At 46.4% G+C, this 19,089-nt stretch overlaps 1 protein-coding gene across 1 annotated transcript in view; it reads right to left on the reverse strand.

Annotated features, from left to right (window-relative positions):
* Window positions 1–994: 994 nt before the first annotated feature.
* atp13a3 (ATPase 13A3) overlaps window positions 995–19,089 on the reverse strand; it is a gene marked incomplete at its 3' end in the record, with an annotated part of 34,354 nt that continues 16,259 nt past the window's right edge. Inside the window, exons 11-33 of the mRNA XM_079740123.1 lie at window positions 18,095–18,226; window positions 17,638–17,820; window positions 17,072–17,229; window positions 15,391–15,579; window positions 15,211–15,272; window positions 14,723–14,873; window positions 14,048–14,167; window positions 13,010–13,163; window positions 12,502–12,622; window positions 12,092–12,216; window positions 11,279–11,439; window positions 7,779–7,910; window positions 7,421–7,500; window positions 7,127–7,169; window positions 6,888–6,997; window positions 6,370–6,466; window positions 6,111–6,183; window positions 5,667–5,844; window positions 4,686–4,873; window positions 4,348–4,436; window positions 3,520–3,600; window positions 2,108–2,200; window positions 995–1,186 (exon numbers count right to left, since the gene is read on the reverse strand). Coding sequence (XP_079596249.1) covers window positions 995–1,186; window positions 2,108–2,200; window positions 3,520–3,600; window positions 4,348–4,436; window positions 4,686–4,873; window positions 5,667–5,844; window positions 6,111–6,183; window positions 6,370–6,466; window positions 6,888–6,997; window positions 7,127–7,169; window positions 7,421–7,500; window positions 7,779–7,910; window positions 11,279–11,439; window positions 12,092–12,216; window positions 12,502–12,622; window positions 13,010–13,163; window positions 14,048–14,167; window positions 14,723–14,873; window positions 15,211–15,272; window positions 15,391–15,579; window positions 17,072–17,229; window positions 17,638–17,820; window positions 18,095–18,226 — 2,912 coding nt within the window. The remainder of the gene's footprint in view (window positions 1,187–2,107; window positions 2,201–3,519; window positions 3,601–4,347; window positions 4,437–4,685; window positions 4,874–5,666; window positions 5,845–6,110; window positions 6,184–6,369; window positions 6,467–6,887; window positions 6,998–7,126; window positions 7,170–7,420; window positions 7,501–7,778; window positions 7,911–11,278; window positions 11,440–12,091; window positions 12,217–12,501; window positions 12,623–13,009; window positions 13,164–14,047; window positions 14,168–14,722; window positions 14,874–15,210; window positions 15,273–15,390; window positions 15,580–17,071; window positions 17,230–17,637; window positions 17,821–18,094; window positions 18,227–19,089) is intronic.

Raw genomic sequence — 19,089 nt, forward strand, 5'->3', positions numbered from 1 at the left:
TGACTTAAAGGTTCTCTTAAAGGGTATCACTGTTATCATATTTATGCATAATGTGCCTGCATTCAAATAATTGTCATGGGTGGAGATTCCAAATACAAAATGGAATCGGAAGATAAACACAGGTTCCTGCCTGTGGGTCCTCTTAACGGTGTGTGTGTGTGTGTGTGTGTGTGTGTGTGTGTGTGTGTGTGTGTGTGTGTGTGTGTGTGTGTGTGTGTGTGTGTGTGTGTGTGTGTGTGTGTGTGTGTGTAGGGCTGGGTAAAAAAAACGATTTAATCGATTTTGGATCGATTTCATTAAAACTTTGCAATATCGATTCATGAGATCGATTATTTATTTTTTTGTTACCATTATTGTTATTTTTGCACTTTAATAAACAATGCCTTAATGCAATTTGCAGTGATGGAATGTTGTAGTTCAAGTACACTTTCACTTGCAATTCCTTTCTAATTTCAAAATTGCACTTTTGAGACAGTTTTGTTTAAAGCTCAAGTTTCAACTGTCCAATTTACAAGTTTGCACTTAAAACCTGTTGTTTAAGGTGAAGAGAAAAAATAAAGTACATTTGTATTTTGTAACAGTTCAGCCATTTTCATTATTTAAGAGCAGATTAAATCGAATCGAGATTAATCGATTCAGAACCATATGAATCGAAATCGAATCGATTTAGGAAATTGGCCATGATACCCAGCCCTATGTGTGTGCGTGTATGTGCGTGTGCGTGTGCGTGTGTGTCTGTCTCCCTCTCAAATACCAACCTAATTAAAGCTTTGGCTTTGTATGGTGGACAACATGGCAATCTAATAATGCAGAGAGAACGCACGGCAAGAGGGGTTCCGCCCTTTGTCAACACCAGCTGACAGACCATCAGAAGAACAAGGCCCAGTTCTCCACAGGGGGGCTCCGTCCTCCTCAGGCGGCTTGGAAGCACCTGCTCTGGGCTCCAACCTGCCCAGGGGCCGTGGTTGCGTGGGACCTGACGCCTGGAGGGGTGCTACGAGCTGCAGATCATCCGGTAGTCCTTCTCAGGACAGGGCTTGGCTTCGGTGGTGGTGGTGGGCCGCGGGGGCCAGTCGGGGTCCACGCGGAGCTCCTGGGCCAGGTGCATGTAGCGGGCCCTGGGGGCCGCGTTGCGCTGGCAACAGAGCCACGAGAGACACTTCCTGCCCCAGTGGTCGATGCCCACCTAGACATGGTCATAGAGATGACACGGGCCGAGGGGTGAAGACCGAAGGGAAGAACAGAAACAGAGTCATATATATATATATTATGGGGACGCTGGTTTTATCCCCATGAAATGTCAGCTATGGAAGCGATACACCAGAGGCATTGCGACAAACGCGTAAAAGAGACAGGTGATGGTGTGCATAATGGGAGAGAGATGTCTTTCCTTTCCTTTTGTCTACTTCTAAAATGACTAAAAATGCTTTATACTTTTCCTCTCTTCTTGTACATCTGGATGCTGCAGTAGACTTATACGTTTACTTTCATCTTAAACTGGGATCGCTGCTGTTGTTTTATTAGCAACCTCCATTGAAGAGCCGTGAGACGTATCCGGGTTAATAAAGTTTTAGTTAGGCTATTGTCCACAATAGATAAACATAATAAAAACTTTCTCATAAGATGTTGGAAAAAAAATTAAGGGAAAGATAATCGTGTGTTTTTGAAGATATTAAATAATAAATAAAAATATAAATAAAATTATACACCTGCACTTTATGCTACTTTGCATATCTGGTAGGATTCTTACAACTGCCGTCAGGTTCTTAATTTATCGGCATGTTGTGGTCGCTTAGCCACCATTGGTCCAGTTCATGGTCAACCTAATTCCATTTCAGTTTGGACAGAAATGAATATAATGTAATGAATATAACCGAGTATAATCAAGGCCTTGGTCAGTCATTATTACATGAATCTGTCTCATGTACCCCAGGTGAGGTGTCATGAGGAGGCAGTGAGAAAATAGTAAAGAAAGTAAAGACGAATAGGAAGGCAGGAAGGGGGTTGGTAGTGGAGCGTGATAAACAGACTAAAAGGATGTTAAGGGAAACAGAAGGTAGGTTAGGTAGTTAGGATGCAAGGAAAGGAGGTGTCCGTAATTCCTAACCTGTTGTGTCATGGCGGCGGGGGCATAGCCATAGCTAGTCTGCTTGTCTCGGCTGAACACAAGCTTCGACAAGACCACGTCAAGGAGGAACGTCTATGGAAACGTGCATGGGGTGCGGGGGGGGGGAAATCATAGCAGAGAACACACCTTGATTTGATATCGTTGTCATAGTGCACGGTTAGCTTCTGTAAATAGTCGTCGACTAGGAACATAGAATAGATTGTGTTGCAGATAACATCCCATCAGTGGAGAGAACGTGACGTGGAAGGCAGGAAGTGAAGGCAGGAGATGCGTACACTGGACTGGATATCAGTTCAGATGCGTTTCTTGGAGGTTCAACGGTGCGTTCCAGCCTAATGGTTTAATAATGCAGTGCTATCTATCAAGGTCATAGGGCCAACGTTTTAGGCATGACCACGATCTTTGTCGATCCGAGCCTTTGATAGAAATGCATTTAGTCAAATACTTCTTTGATAGTTGAATCTTGAAAATTGTGTGTGCGTGTGTGACAGCACACGCACATTCCATTTGGAGGATGGGGATGACAGCGTTGGTTGGATTCTAGAAGGAAAAGCTTTGTTTTTTTGCGGGGGATGGACACTTTTTCGTAACACAGCAAACATCCTTATTGTTTGATAGACTCTTTGTGTGACGGCACTATCCAATCATTAGTGCAGTGCACATTCCATGCCATTATTCTAGATGGTGACACAATGTTAGAAAAGCACCATCAAAGATTATCCAACAAAGTCAAATCCATGCAAATGCTCGCCTATGGACAGCTTTGGGATACCCTGGTCAACCAATTTATTCCATTCATTTGTTTAGACAACGCAAATAATAAAGGCATCATTGAGCGGCCATGCATTAGAATTTATACTACATATGATTCGCCGATTAGTTGGGAATAGGTCTGGCCTGACGAATCAGATTCAAAATCGAAGCCGAGGACACCGCTAATATCTTTTGATACTAATTCAGTTCTTAGTCCGGTAGATGTTCAACATTTGGTTCCACAAAGTCTACATAAACTGTGTACATAACAGTGAGTACTGCTGCTTTAAGTTCTCTATTTCACTTCCTGCCCTCCATCAGAAGATCGCTTGACACGGGTGTGACACAGCTGCAAACAACCCATTGAGAAATCCAGTAAACAGTATTGGTGAGTTAGTGATAGTGCAAGAACATAGCAACGTCAGATGTTTTTTTCTTTTTCACACTTTCAATAATGCTGTGTGAGAAATACAATGACTCAGTTATTGAAGTTTAGGGTAAGGCAGAACGGTCTTTTAATGCAGTGTCCACGCCTCTTGAAACACAATGAGACACGGACGACAACGTTGCATGAGAAAATGAAGAGTCAGCATGATGAAACATTAAGTAAACGTTGTGCATTTCTGGGGGTGCCTTACCTCCACGAACACCGACACGGCTGCATTGGCCAGAACAATGAGAAACAGCTTGATCCTCCACGAGAAGGGGACACACACGATCTATAAAGAGCAGACCAGAGTTGTAGGATTGTTTGGCCACATTGTACAGTGACTGGATTGGGAAACATGATTAATAAAAGTATTCAAATCAGACGACCTGAACAATTGAAGTATACAAATTAAAAAATGCATTATAATTCTTTTTTTTAGCATACGAACAGAGCAAGGCCATGCGGCCATAAGATTAGTCATGACTTGTCGGCTGATTTTAAAACGAAATACTGCTGAATAAAGATACACATCTTAAGGAAACATCCGAGGACCTGTGTCCACATAGCGTTTTTTTTCTGCTAGCGTGCTGGGGAAGAAGCACTTGTGTGCGTGGGAAAAAAACAACAACAACAATGCCTTTACAGACTAGCGTCACATAGTTTCCTTTTTATAATCTATATATAACATACCCTCCATTTTCTTGTTTACATGGGTGATGAGCCCACCACATCTAGTATGTGATTGGTTACGATATTTTAAACTCCAAGCGCTGGGAGTGGCCGCAAAAAGAGGCAGAGTACCCTAAAAACACTGGGCGCAGCGTTTTTACTCAAGATGGCCGCCTACGCTCTCTCCTCATTGGGGACAACTGAAAACAAAAGACGCTGGAACGCAAGAAAAAAAACCTGTGTGGACACGGGCCCTTAGTCCTTGACTAGGACACCTGATTCATAACTGGCCCCGGCGTGATTGAACAGAGATACACCAGACGACCGTGCTGTTGGTGGAGTCAACTGACGTCCGACGTCGTGTTACCTCAAAGAATTCATCCATGGCCTCAATCGGGTGGAACAGCACAAACAACATGAACACATACAAGGTCAGGGCAGACAGCATAAAGGGCCCTGGAGGGGGGAGAGGGGGGGGGGGGAGACAGAGAGCATACACACATGCACAAGTTAAGGACTGTGAACCCATGACTAATTACTGCAGCTTTATCAGTTGTACGGCTAGTTCATTTTAGTATTTTTTGCGATCATGACTATTGCAAAATAACCCATTTTCATTTTAAAATGCCTAATCTGGATGACAAAAGAATCCCTTGGTAAGCCGTCCTCATAGAGTGAGCGATGTGTGCGGTGGCGTGTCCTCACAGTTCTTGTAGCTGGGCTGTCTGAAGGGCTTGCCCTTGGAGAAGATGATGGCCACGATGATGTACTGGAAGGACGACACGTAGAAGATGCTGGTGTTCTCGTAGTTGGAGATGTAGTCCGGGTCCACCTCAAAGGAGCTTATGTTGGTGATAGAGTGAGTGGATGTTGATTCTGATGTGTTGCAGGCGCTGGAAGGGGTCGAAGATCAAAAGGTCACGGCAAAGTACGACAATGGCAATGTAATTTGTAATGTTAAAGTGGACAAGGTTTACACAGGTTATACGTCTACATGAAAAGATTTGCTCATTAACTTAAATTAAAAACGAATCGAAAAGAAAAGGATACCTATTAGTGTTTTGAGTGTTTGTGTACTGTTGCCACCAGAGGGCACTGTTTGATCACATGTAACTACCAAGTGCAGCCCGACTGACGTCTCCTGGTATTACAAGTTATAACTTTTGGATGCCTCTTAAGACTTGTGTTTTATGACTGTATCATCAGACATGGCATTGCCGACACCTATGTCAGTATTTAAAAAATATAATATGAAAGTAATTTTTTAAAAAAAAAGCAGAAAACTATTCTAGTCTGTTTTCCTCCTCAACGTTTCTTCTTCCTTGCCCTTCAGAGGTCTGTGGGTTAAGGTAGTGTTGCATCATGTTGGGCCTGAGAAGCCACCTTGAGACTGTAACTGTCATTATTAAATAAGGTTGACTTGTCTTAGGTCCGATCACACAGAAAACCTTATCAGCTGGGGGAGGCCATTTTCTTAATGTTATCAACGGGAACAAAACTCTGTCTCCCGTTTTTTGGCGGAGTGCCCTGTGCGCCCCCCCCGAGTTGAAAATGTCAAAAATAAACAGCCTTGTAGCTTAAGAAGAAGGATGGATGGTTGCTTTGGTACACTAATAAGACACAGCACCTCTTCTCTGCTTTTGTTCGAGTCTTCCAAAAAGGCCTCAGGTTCCCGGGGACACTCACTTTGACAGCGGCGTCCACTGCTCATACCAGGGCTGCTGTTGGACCCAGAGGAAGGGGATGACCTGGAAGGCCAAGCAGATGAGGATCTGGGTCATGACCGAGAAGAGCAGTGGGGCCGAGATGAGGCCCGAGGGGGGTGGCTGTGGCACCAGCTCCTTCCACGCTGGGTTCAAGCTCACTGGTGGTGGAGAGCACAGAGAGCGAGGGACATGCATCACAATGGATTCAATAGAGCAAAAATGTCAACATACTTTAAGGTCCTTTGGATAAAGGGGATTTGCAGAAAGAGTTGTTTGATTGTAAATAGTAAAACACGTAAGAAAAATAAACACTCAAAATGGAAGTGTAGATGCAGGTATATATACACTGTATTTTGGAGCAAAGTATGTGGAATACGCGGCCAAACAGTTATTGAACTTATTTCAATGTCTTATTAACACTCACTGGTGAATACGAGGAAGAGGATGATGGCGATATCGATGAAGAGGAACTGAAGATCTCCAAGGTTACTGAGGATCTGGCGTCAAGGACAAAAATCAAAAGGTCAAAAGGGGATAGAAGTCTCTAGGGTGCAACAGGATTTCAAAACACATTATTCACACTATGATGGCTCTGTGAAACGGTCAAATCGATCCATTATTGGCCGGTGGCAGGTATTCGGACATTCTGGACCAATTTTATGGTTGCATGTCCTGCTACTTACAGAGTAGAGGAGGGTGACGCTGATGTACTGGATCATGCTGTAGAGGGCCATGAACTTGAAGACACAGAAGGAGGTGATGAGTGCCGCTCTGCCCTCCCTGTAGGAGAAAGAGGAATCAATTAAGTCATTATTACATGAATCTGTCTCATGTAACCCCAGGTAGTTTACTGCTACTGTACTATTCAACTGTAGGTCTGGAAAAAAGGATTTAACTTGACTGTGATGAAATTCAAACTTGTAAGGTTTTACTCACAAAATATATACATAATACAACAGGACCTCTTGCTCATTCTAAATCCATATTACATTGCGCCAATCACTAAACTGGATTTCTAAACTGATATTCTTCCAAATACCATTGAAAAAGGCAATCCAGAAGAGAGAGTTTTACGTTATTCCTTCAGCAAACACCATCGGTTATTTTCCAATGGCCAAAGACAACGGTGCAAACCAACTGGCTCCATCCCCCTGATCTCCCGGGGAGTAGGACAGGAACCTAGGGGTCCCCCGGGGGCTACCTGATGAGGTTGGGCACGCAGGAGATGTTGGGGGTCCTGGAGGTGAAGGGGGACGCCACGGAGGCCTCCAGCTCCGACAGAGAGATGCCGCTGTGGGCCCTCTTCAGCGCCTGGTGGGGAGGGCCATAAAAGGACTCGATTTAAGTGGATGGCGTCAAAACAAGTTATAGGGGTAGAAATATATATTTTTTTTTTAAAAATGACCATTAAACATTTCTAAACTTTTTTAATCTACTTACCCCACAGTCGTTGGCTCCATCGCCACACATCCCAACATAGTAGCTAGAGGGATAGGTATAGAGGAATAGAAAATCCATGAGTTGATATTCACACTTTATTTGTTCACTGTTATGTCCTTAAAAGCCTAATAACTAAAAATAAGTTTCAAACGCAATGTAAATATTATGAGAAAAAGGTCAGATGTTTCAGTACGAAACATTGTACGGGGAATGAAAGAAAAATAATGATAATAATAATAATAATAATAATAATAATAATAAGAGTAAGTATATTTCTGATCTGTTCCTACTCACTCGACGCCCTGCAGCGCTTCAATGAGCTGCGTTTTCTGGTCCGGGGCCATCCTGGCGAACACGGTGCCATGGAGCACCAGCTACGAACCAAACACATATCACTTACACACCTCACAGTCCAACAGCAGTGGAGCCCACATGTTGACTGTCTGTCTGTCATATGTTGAGTAGGAGCCTTTTCTTAAAAGCCACAAAGGGTAACATTCCAACTAGCTCATAGCTTGAAATGACCTGGACATGTCTGCTTGCATGTTGCATGTGTCGCAGTGAATAAACAGAACACAGAGACGGTTAAGTCCAGCAAAATGACCCACTGGGCTTTGAGCCATGCCTGAGCATGGGCTCCCTCCCCCCTTACCTTCTGCATCATATCGGGGAAGTGCTCCATGATGATGTCGAACGACTTGCCGCTCATGGCGAAGTGGAACTGCTGCTGTGCAGACTTGGCCTCGTCCATGTGACATATGTCCTCCAGGCTGATGACCACTTCCTGTTTTGTTTTTTTGTGAATGAACAAACACATTAAAACCCAACCGCGGTGGCGTGATGCACAATGACTTCCAAAGAGAAGCAGTTAGCGCCCAGAGCCACAGTGCGGTGGTGCGGTTTAGGAAGCCCCCGGTTCATTGAAATATAAAGGAAGCCATTTTTTAAGGATGCATGATTTGATATAGCACATGCTAAACACAGAACCATCTGGGAAGCCATCCTTGGAAACAGTTTTTAAGGGAGCAGGCACTTTAAAAAAGCCCTTGGCAGGTGATTGGATGAACCACATGTCCATCACGTATATATCCTTGTAGGACACCGATTGGTCTGAACCACTGGTGGTTCTGAAACAAGCAAAGATTTTGAAGTGTGGCGAGATGGATTCTTGAGGGATTGCGATCTCGCAAATACAGCTGCCTCGCAGGATTACGATTTGAGAGCACTTCATTTGAAAGCAAGTTTTGGATAAGCTGATTTGCTTTGTGGCAAAGCTGTTCCTCCATGCGTGTTCCAGGGCGGGCAGCAGGATTTTGACTGACAATGGCGGAACAGGCAAAGCTATCGATTCAAGCACTTCTGAGACAGAACCAAATATGGCAAGCGAAAGAAAACCTCAAGAAAAGAGACAGGGTCAGGCTTGCTTTAAATCGGTAGAAAGCTATGTTGTAATGTGAGGGGGAGGAAGGGAAGTGCTTAGTGCAAAAACATAGGCAGTTAGTCACAATGACAAAATCACTTAAAGCACCTTCAAGAACACACATTGTTTTTTTTAAAAGCAAATCAGTCATCCAAAGTGTCTTACAATACAGTCAGTTCATACATCTTGTCAGTTTCACATTTTGCCCTAATTAATGTTATGGTGAGGTGCATAGAAAATGCCGCCCAGGAGAGTGCACTTGTTATAAATCATTTGTGGTTCAGGTGTAAGTGCGCATGCGTTCAACCATGCCCATTTGTCTACTGTTCTGTGATTGACAGTTTATAAATAACAGCGGTAGTCTGTGTTTAATGGTCACAGAGGTTGAATCTCCTGAAGAGCCTGAATATCTTCCAATCCATCTTCATGGAGGTGACAGTGAAGAAGTGATTGAGTTAGATATACTTAACCGATAACAGACAGAGAGTATAGGAAGGGCATCAAGGGTTAGTTCTGGAAAAAGGATCAAACCTCTCCCCCTATTTTCATTTAGGTTACAATTCAACAATGAAATTGCTTTAGGTCCTGCAAAGTCCTGGCTGTTAATACAACTAAAGAGATGTCATTGAGATGTAAATAGTTATGTTGGCTTCCAACCAAGTCTCTCAAGAAGGACCTCCTAGTTAGATAAACACCAACATTTATTTGGTTCTTTCGAAGTCAATGATAATGTGGGGTTTGACCATTAGAGATATCTCCAGGGAAAAATAGCTGTGTGATTTTCCAAATCAGCCACCCGCCAAATTGACATCAGTGGGTTAGATGTTGGTTATTTTGGCTACATCAGTACCAGCAGTGTGTTGTTGTGTCTCGTTTTCTTAAGTTTAAACGCTATGATTAATGACTCAAGCTGATGTTAACGATAAGCTCAAGCGTTCAAATTCTTAAATGTCATGGTGGCAGTGGTGTTTCCAACCAAGCTGGAAGATGAATGACCCACAAACAGCTCATCACGACACTACACCAGACGAGGGGTAAGACTGATGTAGACAGATGGGCCTTGTTACCACTTGGCATTAACCTACATCCTGGGTGATCCGGTCACAGGTGGACAGCTCACGGTACAGTCGGTTCACACCTGGCATAACAATGGGTCTCGAATAACCACTTGTGATCAGATCTCACTTCCCTGTTCTACATGCAAATACACGTACATGATTTCCATGGGCAGAGACCAAACTCGTTGTTTTAAACCAGTTTGAGGGATCCATGCACAACAAATCTCCCCGTGTGTTTGACTCACTCAAATATATATGAATTGGCTTTACAAATTTTGCCGAGATTGTGGACCAAGCCAACTTACGCGATTTGAGGATTTTATACTCTTCAATATGATGTTGTTGGGGAGCAAATGTGTAAGTACTTCTGCTTATGCAGAAGACGCCAGTTTAGTAGTCGGCCTTCAGTGTGGCCCAGGACACTTCCTGCAAACTGCTAAAAGAATGTGGCCATACAAGGCACCGACTTCCTCTGAATGTGCTCTGAGCAGTCGGATCTGATTGCATCCTCGATGTGTCATGGGTGCATTCACAGCGGTACACGAGCTGTCCCACTTGTGATCGAATCACCCAAGAAGCATGTTAATGGCAGGTGTGGACAGGGCCAGAGAGATAAGGCAGAGGAGGGAAAGAGGAGAGAACGAGATGACAGGGGAGAGACCGAAAGGAGACAGACGAGCACGAAAGATAGGAGACAGGAGAGAAAGAGAGGAGACAGTGGAGAGAAAGAGATAAGACAGGAGAGAAAGAGAGGAGACAGTGGAGAGAAAGAGAGGAGACAGTGGAGAGAAAGAGAGGAGACAGGAGAGAAAGAGAGGAGACAGGAGAGAAAGAGAGGAGACAGAGGAGAGAAAGAGAGGAGACAGTGGAGAGAAAGAGAGGAGACAGGAGAGAAAGAGAGAAGACAGTGGAGAGAAAGAGAGGAGACAGAGGAGAGAAAGAGAGGAGACAGAGGAGAGAAAGAGAGGAGACAGGAGAGAAAGAGAGGAGACAGGAGAGAAAGACAGGAGACAGGAGAGAAAGAGAGGAGACAGAGGAGAGAAAGAGAGGAGACAGGAGAGAGAAAGAGAGGAGACAGAGGAGAGACAAGGGAGAGAAAGAGATGAGACAGAAGAGGAAGAGGAGACAGAGCAGCGAAGGAGAGGAGACAGGAGAGAAGGAGATGAGACAGAGGTGAGACCTAGATGACACAGGGGAGAGACCGAGATGACACAGAGGAGAGACTGAGATGACACAGCGGAGAGACCGAGATGACACAGGGGAGAGACCGAGATGACACAGCGGAGAGACCGAGATGACACAGAGGAGAGACCGAGATGAGACTGAGGAGAGACCGAGATGAGACAGAGGGGAGACTGAGATGAGACAGAGGAGAGACCGAGATGACACAGAGGAGAGACCGAGATGAGACTGAGGAGAGACCGAGATGAGACAGAGGGGAGACCGAGATGAGACAGAGGGGAGACCGAGATGAGACAGGGGAGAGACCGAGATGAGACTGAGGAGAGACCGAGACGAGACAGAGGGGAGACTGAGATGAGACAGAGGAGAGACCGAGATGAGACAGGTGAGAGAAAGCGATGAGCGAGGGGAGAGGGAGCGATGGGATAGGAGAGAGCAGCAGACCAAGAGGGAAGGATAGTTAGAGCCTGAACAGGGAACCCTATCCCTCACCTCCAGACGGGGCATCTTGCCGGGCTTGTCTGCGTATCTCCAGTTGATCTTGGCGGTCTGTCCGTCCCGCGGCGGCAGGGCGTCCGCGATGATGATCTTGTCCTGGGGAGGGATCATGCCACAGTCTCTGGCCACCGAGATGGCCGTCAGCATGTTGTCTCCTGCAGGGACACGCAGAACCACATCATGGAGGAACTCCCTTCTACACCTTTTGGATCTCATTGACAACATTAAAAGAGAAAGGACTACAAATGATAGAGGTCACTTAAAGGCCATTATCTGTCATCAGTCCAGGCAGCACCAACAGTGACTTTGATCAGAATCATCATAATGTTTGCAAGAAAACTGGGTTTAATTAATATGTTTCTCAACACAGGGGTAGCATGAAACGCAAAGGTGGTATTTCATGCTGGAGTGACTCAGCCCCCAGGAGACCCAAATGGAGATCCACATGGGCACACTCCAGCATAATGACCTTGGCAGCCTGTACCTAACTCCTACCCAGCCAGGGCGTATCAGTGTCAGCCTGGGAGACTCCTCGGCCCCCCCAGGGTGGATGGATGGTGGATCAGTACCAGACTCAGGGAAAACCACACTGGCCTCCATTATCCCAGAGTCCCTAATCACTCCACTCTGTCACACAAAACCTGTGTGTGTGTGTGTGTGTGTGTGTGTGTGTGTGTGTGTGTGTGTGTGTGTGTGTGTGCGCGCTTTTCAAGACAACGCATGTTGGCTGTTGATTTCGACAAGCAATCATGCTCATGCCCATGGCCTCACAGCTGTGAGTGCGAGTGTGAATACGCATGGACTTACCCGTTACCATGACAGTGCGGATGTTGGCTCTGTGGAGATCCTGCAGCACCGCTGGAGTTTCTGCCTTCAGCTTGTTCTGCATGATGATCAGACCCAGGAACTCCATGTTGGCCTCAACGTGGTCGCTGCAGCAAGCACACATACACATCACTTCGGCTGCCTTCCAATAGTCTCGCTATTGGCCCTTGCATCCTAAATCTCCGGATTTCCCCCTGGATCAAGATTGTAGCTACTGTCGCAGTACATAGTTAGCTAGACATGCAGGCAGAGGACACATCAGCGAAATCCTTACTCTTTAAAAAACACATCCAACACTCGCCGCATTTACAGTTGTATCTTCCTATATTGTATTTACGACTAAACGGATGTAAAGAGAATAGCGTGACACAGGTGAAGTGCGGCTGATTTACCGGTTGACGTTCTGCACTCGGTGCCATGTGAGCTTGGACTCCAGGCGGCGGTGGGCCAGGGCGATGACCCGGAAACCCTTCTTGGTGTATTCCTCCAGAACCTCTGCAAAGTCCTCCGGAACTGGGAGGTGGAGAGACAACAGCCAGAGGGAACGAGAGAGAGTCAGCGATGAAAAGGGAGAGCCCCATCAAAATAGGTTGAGAGAGAGGGAGGAAGGGGTGATATATTGTTAGTATAGGGTAATCATATTATCAAGACTTCAAATAAACATAGCTTTACATTTGTGTAAGACATCGATACGTTCATTCATAAGTACTGGTATCCAAACTCTTCAAGTGTAATCCTCAGTTACATTGGCAATATCATTAGTAATTTCTTTACTAGGAGTGGTAACACACATAAACCTCTGCCACTACATTCGTTTTTTTAGCATCAGGACAGGCAGCAGATCACAGAGAACCATGGAAGCGGAGGCTGATCCCGAAGCCGGCTAACCAAGAGCCTCACCAGACTCCTTCTTGCACAGGCTGGCCACCACCTCTGGCGCTCCCTTCAGGTAGGCGTCCATCCGCTTCTCCCCCAGACGCCGTGCCACAACGCTCATCCTCTGCAGCGCCGACGAGAAGGGGAACTGCCTCACGATACCGATCTCATACACCGACTGGCAAGAAGAGAAATTAAGGAGGTATATCAAATTCAATTAAAGATGAATCACTAAAATGCAAGGTGGATCACAATATATATATATATAATAATGCGTGACTGAATGCTTTATATTTGCGTATTTGAGATTCGATAACTACTTACTAAACTATGTCAATATCTTACCTTTTAACAATATCTGCCCAACCTGTTTTTGTTGTTTTCATGGTTAGGCAGTCCTACAAAACCGTTTTCCTTTTGTTATGTTACGGACATGCTAACCATTTTCAAACGTGAACTCTACCCTCACCACGACACCGATGACTAACCCTTCCTTACTCATTACACAAAGGATCTCCACTATTGCTCCACTATTTATCACCCATGGCCGCATTGAACCTCCTAACAGACAACAGAACGGTTCTGCGTAGCTGTTGTGAATCAGCATTAAGTGAGCGTCTGCTGTGGTTGGAGGAGCAGGAACGAGGAAGGGGCAGCGGGGCCAGGCAGCAGTGGACTACTCACAGACAGCTCCTGGAAGGACACACAGAGAGAGGAGCATGTGATGAGACAGTGTCCGGACAAATAAAAACATCCTACTCTCTTTCTTGTTGTGCTGGCGGTCAAGCTTCGGCCGAGGTCAGAGAGCATGTGGAGAACTCACAAAGATGCACTGTCACTCAATATTTAAACGTGGACAATATCATATTCAAGTTTTTAGCATTTACTACAAATAAAAAATGGTAAATTAAAATGTGGTAATTTCGCAGCCGCTTTAATCTAAATTGACTTGAAGAGGTTTACTGCTATACCCCTAACACGGGGTTTCAGAGTTCTATCAGAATACATGAACAGTGTTTGGAACATGGTGCCGATCCCCGATAGGTGACTGAGGACACCCACCATGTCGAGCTCCGGGGAGGCCGCCGGCTCCGAGGCCAGCAGCTCTTTGGGGGGCCGCACCACGGTGGGCATGATGCGCTCGTGGAGAGCCGTCTCCTCCTCCGTGGCCTCCTCCAGGGTCTGCACCCGACCGCCAAGGACAAGAGGACGAGCACAGAGCAAAGCAACCCAGAGACGGACGATTGAATGACACTGCCGGGTGGAATACGTGGTACCGCTGGGGGAAAACAGCCACCTTCTGAGACACTGAGTGACTGGATGGAAGACAAGGACATCCCCGGGGAGCCAAGCAGATTTCTATGGTATGGTGACCTTAACGTTTCCTGTCTTGAAAGATATCAACCCACGCTTGCGAAAAAAAGTGTAAAGTGACCTCCCCGAGAGCAGGTCATAACGCAAAGCAATAAATAGATGTGCTACATAGCCACATCCCTATTCTATACAATTATGCTGACTCAGTGGGACTGGCCACAAAGCTGCTATGTCATGGATTTCACTCACAGTGGGGAGGTAGTAGTAGGCGTACGCTTCCTTAAAACACCGAGTTTACAGTCGGTCAGCCAACATTAGCTCGGTATAACGTGCTATATTCCAGTATGCTGCAGCCTATCAGTCTGCAACTATCAGGCGATGTCACACTAAGCAGTGTCCCAAAGCAAGCCGTGGAGCACTCACCCAGCTGATGGCCTCCAGCATCTTCAGGTCTAGGGGGTCGCCAGATAGCTGGCCCTCGATCTTGGTGAGGGAGTGGCAGGTAGCCATGCAGGCCACAAACTGGGACTTGACCAGGCTCTCCTTGTAGGCACTCTCCTCTGACAGCTGGAAGCTGGAGAGAGAGGGCAGGACATGAGGTGAGGCCAAGGACAGATAGGACGGAGGAGAGTTGGCTTGGGGGGGAGGGGTGAGGGATGTTCATTGAGACGGGTGACTTGGTTGATTCATAATAAGAAGACTGATTTGATTTTAAAGCTTATTTCGATTTTTGTCATTTATGTGATAGCAGAAACACTAGGTATTTGAGGAAAAGTAGAGATGCTTCATTTGCACACATTCTGAGAGAGACACACAGACACACATTCTGAGAGAGAGGGAAGCACATTTTGAGAGAGACACACACCCACACACACACACACACACCCACACCCACACACACCCACACCCACCTGCCATTCTCCACTCTTTGGATCCCCCACATATCCAGTCCATCTTCTGTCAGGGTCCCAGTCTGGACAAACCAACGGATATGTTGGGGTTAGGGGTTGTCTAGAGGGGTTGTCTTTTTTCGTAGATGAACTGGATGTACGTGGGTATGCAAATGTCTACGGTGCTCCGCTGACACGCACCTTGTCGAAGCAGACCAGGTTGATCTGCCCACAGATGTTGATCCTCTGGGGGCTGATGCAGAAGATGCCGATGCGCTTCAGGCGGCGCTGGGCGTACACGATTCCCGCCGTCATGGCGGCCGGCAGCGCGGGCGGCACGGTGATGGTGATGATGTCCAGAGACTCCAGGATAATCTCCTTGACGGGCACCTAGAAAACACAACGGCCAGCGGGTTTTCAACCGAGGACTCCTCGGTTTGATCGCGTTGTCAATTGTATTCAGACACTTTTATCCGAAGCGTCTTAAGAGGGAAGTCAGGAACAGAAACCAGGTCATAAGGCATCTAAAGGCAAAAAATGTTAACCGTTGGGGCGATGAGGCAGCAAGGGCTGTGATTGGTCCGCTACAATTAACCCGGCGTAAACCCGACGCCGACCCAAATCATGGTTCACGACTGCGTTGAAGCGACTGCGTGGTGATTGCGTTGCGTCAACGTTGAACCATAACTAAGCCTTTACTCATGGTAAGTACAGGCACACTGTGGACACGGAGGATCAAACAATGAACCTTTCCTAATTATTACACCGTCCTTCCCCCACCACACTCATGTATAGACTAACTACAAGCAATAACTCCTATATACATTGAAATCCAGGAATTTTCAAAAACCCATCATCTAACTGGACTAAATGTGTGAAAGTAACAAGCTAGATTCACAGAGCATTGAGCCATATTCTTAAAGACGTCATAACACCCATACATGAGTGCGTTCCTGTGTTCAGTGACAGTTGAAACAAACCCATGTGCAATATAATTTAATGTCAAAAAACCTGGTATGAAGGACTTTCCCAAAGCACACAGATTCGGATCTAGACTGACTAGCAAGTCGCTTTACTTCCCTACTTTTATTTATTTGATGTAAAAAGGACCACGTACAGTTGAAAACATAAATGTCCTCATTTGATGCACTGTACCCGATTATATGTTTAAGCTAATTCCCCTTTTGTACTCGCTTGGCAGGTCAAACCAGAAAGCACGATAAAAAAAACGGTACAAGGCAAAGACCTAATACAGAGATATACAAAGGAGACCACACAAGACACGCAATACCACGCTACACATAGCGTGTTGGCTGAAGGCAAGTCATGACGATCATATGATAAAATTCAAAGTCGGGGAGTACAGTGCTGAGCAGCAGTTCAACGACTCATTCAGTTGGTTTTAGAAGAGCAGATAGGTTTGCAGCTCAACCCGACAATACCACACATGCAAACTAAACGCCAAATATCAAGGATACCGATGCATATCGAGACTGAAATACAAATCCTTTACTACCACAACCAGACACACCATTTTATTTTCTTACAAGGGAGACTTTGCTGTGACACAGAACAGGGAGTGACTCACTGTTCCCTCAGCCAGACAGAAAATACAAACAAAAACGTTCTCCGTCAATTTGCTTTGACAACCGTGAAGCTCCGTCGCATTTGCTTTCTTTTAAATAAAGTTGTGTGCAAATAAAATCCAATCCGATACGTTGAAAAGCCTCACTCCTGGTTGAACCGACACATTCGACACCGCTTTGACGACGCCGTTCATAGGTTTGTAGTACATTTTTACCAGCGCTCGTGGGTATCAAACCGCTCAACCTGGCAGCGTCGGTGCGGCGCTCCACCGGTAGAGCTGTCTCCGGGGCCTCACCTCTTTCATGACGCTCAGGACGATGGAGTAGATAAAGCCGATGGCGGCCACGCCCACCAGGCACAGGAGGAAGAGGTAGGCGTCGTGGTACAGCTTGAAGTCCGTGGGCTTGGGGTAGATGATGGAGCGCACCAGCTGGCCCTTGGCCGTGCTGAACCCTGGGACGACAGTGGGGGGCAGGGGGAGGCTTTAGGATCAGCCTCATTGTCCTCGTGGTCTTCAGCGACACATGGTGGGTGAATGGACGAAAGTGGAGGATCGTCACAGCAGGGGTGGATTTGGTTGTCATCGTTGGAGGGGGTCATTTAATCTTTAACGTATGCCATGCATTTGTTTAATGGTTCACATAGTGGGGGTGGAGGTTGTTTGTATTTTACGATGGCAATGGATGTTTAGCAGAGTGTTGACAGATTTGTTACTGTCAAAAAACGACAGTAAGAAATCTGCGCTTTTTTTTGGTATAAAAGCGATAAACCTTAATGGGTTTAGTAGTGAAAGAACAAAATGTGTGCAATACAACGGAATCCAATTCCAAAACATACACAAACACACACAGACAGACTAACCGGTGCGGACCACCACCGCCTTGACGAGCTCGCCGGTGTAGAAGCGGGTCTGGATGACGTGCGTGCCACAGAACAGGGTGTGTCTCTTGTGCTCCTCCGTGCTGAAGGCAGAGTCCTTCTCGGCATCCCGGTCGCCCTGCACCGGGTTGGGCAGGTTGGTCTTGGTGACCGGGACGCTCTCCCCTGTTCAGACGGGGACGAGAGAAGGGAGGGCCTGGTTGTCAAGGATGCAAGGAGAGCTTGTGTATCACACACACACACCTTTTTTTTTTTCTTAATTAACCGCTCGCATGACGTCATTAGCCATGACTCATCAGAAACCCTAACTCTAATCCCCCAATACAAATAAACTTGTCAAGAGTATCGGCATTGTTGACGAGTACACGCTCTAACGGAAGATAACAAAGTCGATGATAACCCCCACAGTTACGCGGGCTAAGCTGGCTTGACCTCTGACCTGTGAGCATGCTCTCGTTGACGATGCATGTTCCCGTGACCAGCACCGCATCACACGGCATGATGGTGCCGTTGCTAGGGATGACGATGACGTCGCCGGGCACCACGTCGGTGGAGATGACCTCTTCGATCTCTGTGGAAGCGGAAGGGAAAAGGGGGGGGGGGGGGGGCAATGGTGAGTTTCACACTGCTTGCGCCGGTTTTAAACAAAAGTGTCGGTTGGAATGCCTGCGTCACAGGCTGGTACGAGAGTGGTTGAGCGAGAGATAAGGGGGGGGGCACGCTGTACCACACACCATGCGTGTCGATTCGGAAAACAAGCCACATTCCAAGCCTCTTATGGAGGCATCGATGTCGCAAACAACACCAAATAAAACCTAAGAAAAAACGTCTTGTCCTTAGCGATTCCGGTATCGGATTTTGTTTGTATCTGGATTCTGGAGCATTCTCCCATAGCGACCGGTAATGTGAGGTGTCACACTGATCTCTGATAACAGTGTCAGCCCACCGCAAAATAAGCGTCAGTGTCGGTGCAGGTGGAGAATGGGAGGAAACACAAGGAAAGGGCAGAAGTGGTGCATCAGGTAGAGACGACCCTGGAGTCTTGTTCAGCAGATCCCATTGCCCACAACGTGCTGGGCAGGACAGGAAATGCTGAGACATCACACATGCACAGACTACTGCAGCAGAGCGGCGCACACACCACTAGCCCATGAACGCAACAAACATACAGTATCCTTGATACCTTGCAGGTAAAATATTTTTTTGGAGTTCGGAGAAGTGCAACACACACACACACACACACACACACACACACACACACACACACACACACACACACACACACACACACACACACACACACACACACACACACACACACACACACACACACACACACACACACGTCATGTTTACCAAAGAACCAGAGAATTGTCTCTTCTCAGGTTTGGTTCTACTGCAGAAGAGTCTAACAAGCTATAGCCTTGTGCCTGT

Source organism: Pollachius pollachius (genome assembly GCF_949987615.1).
Source record: "Pollachius pollachius genome assembly, chromosome: 7".
Taxonomy (NCBI): Eukaryota; Metazoa; Chordata; class Actinopteri; order Gadiformes; family Gadidae; genus Pollachius; species Pollachius pollachius.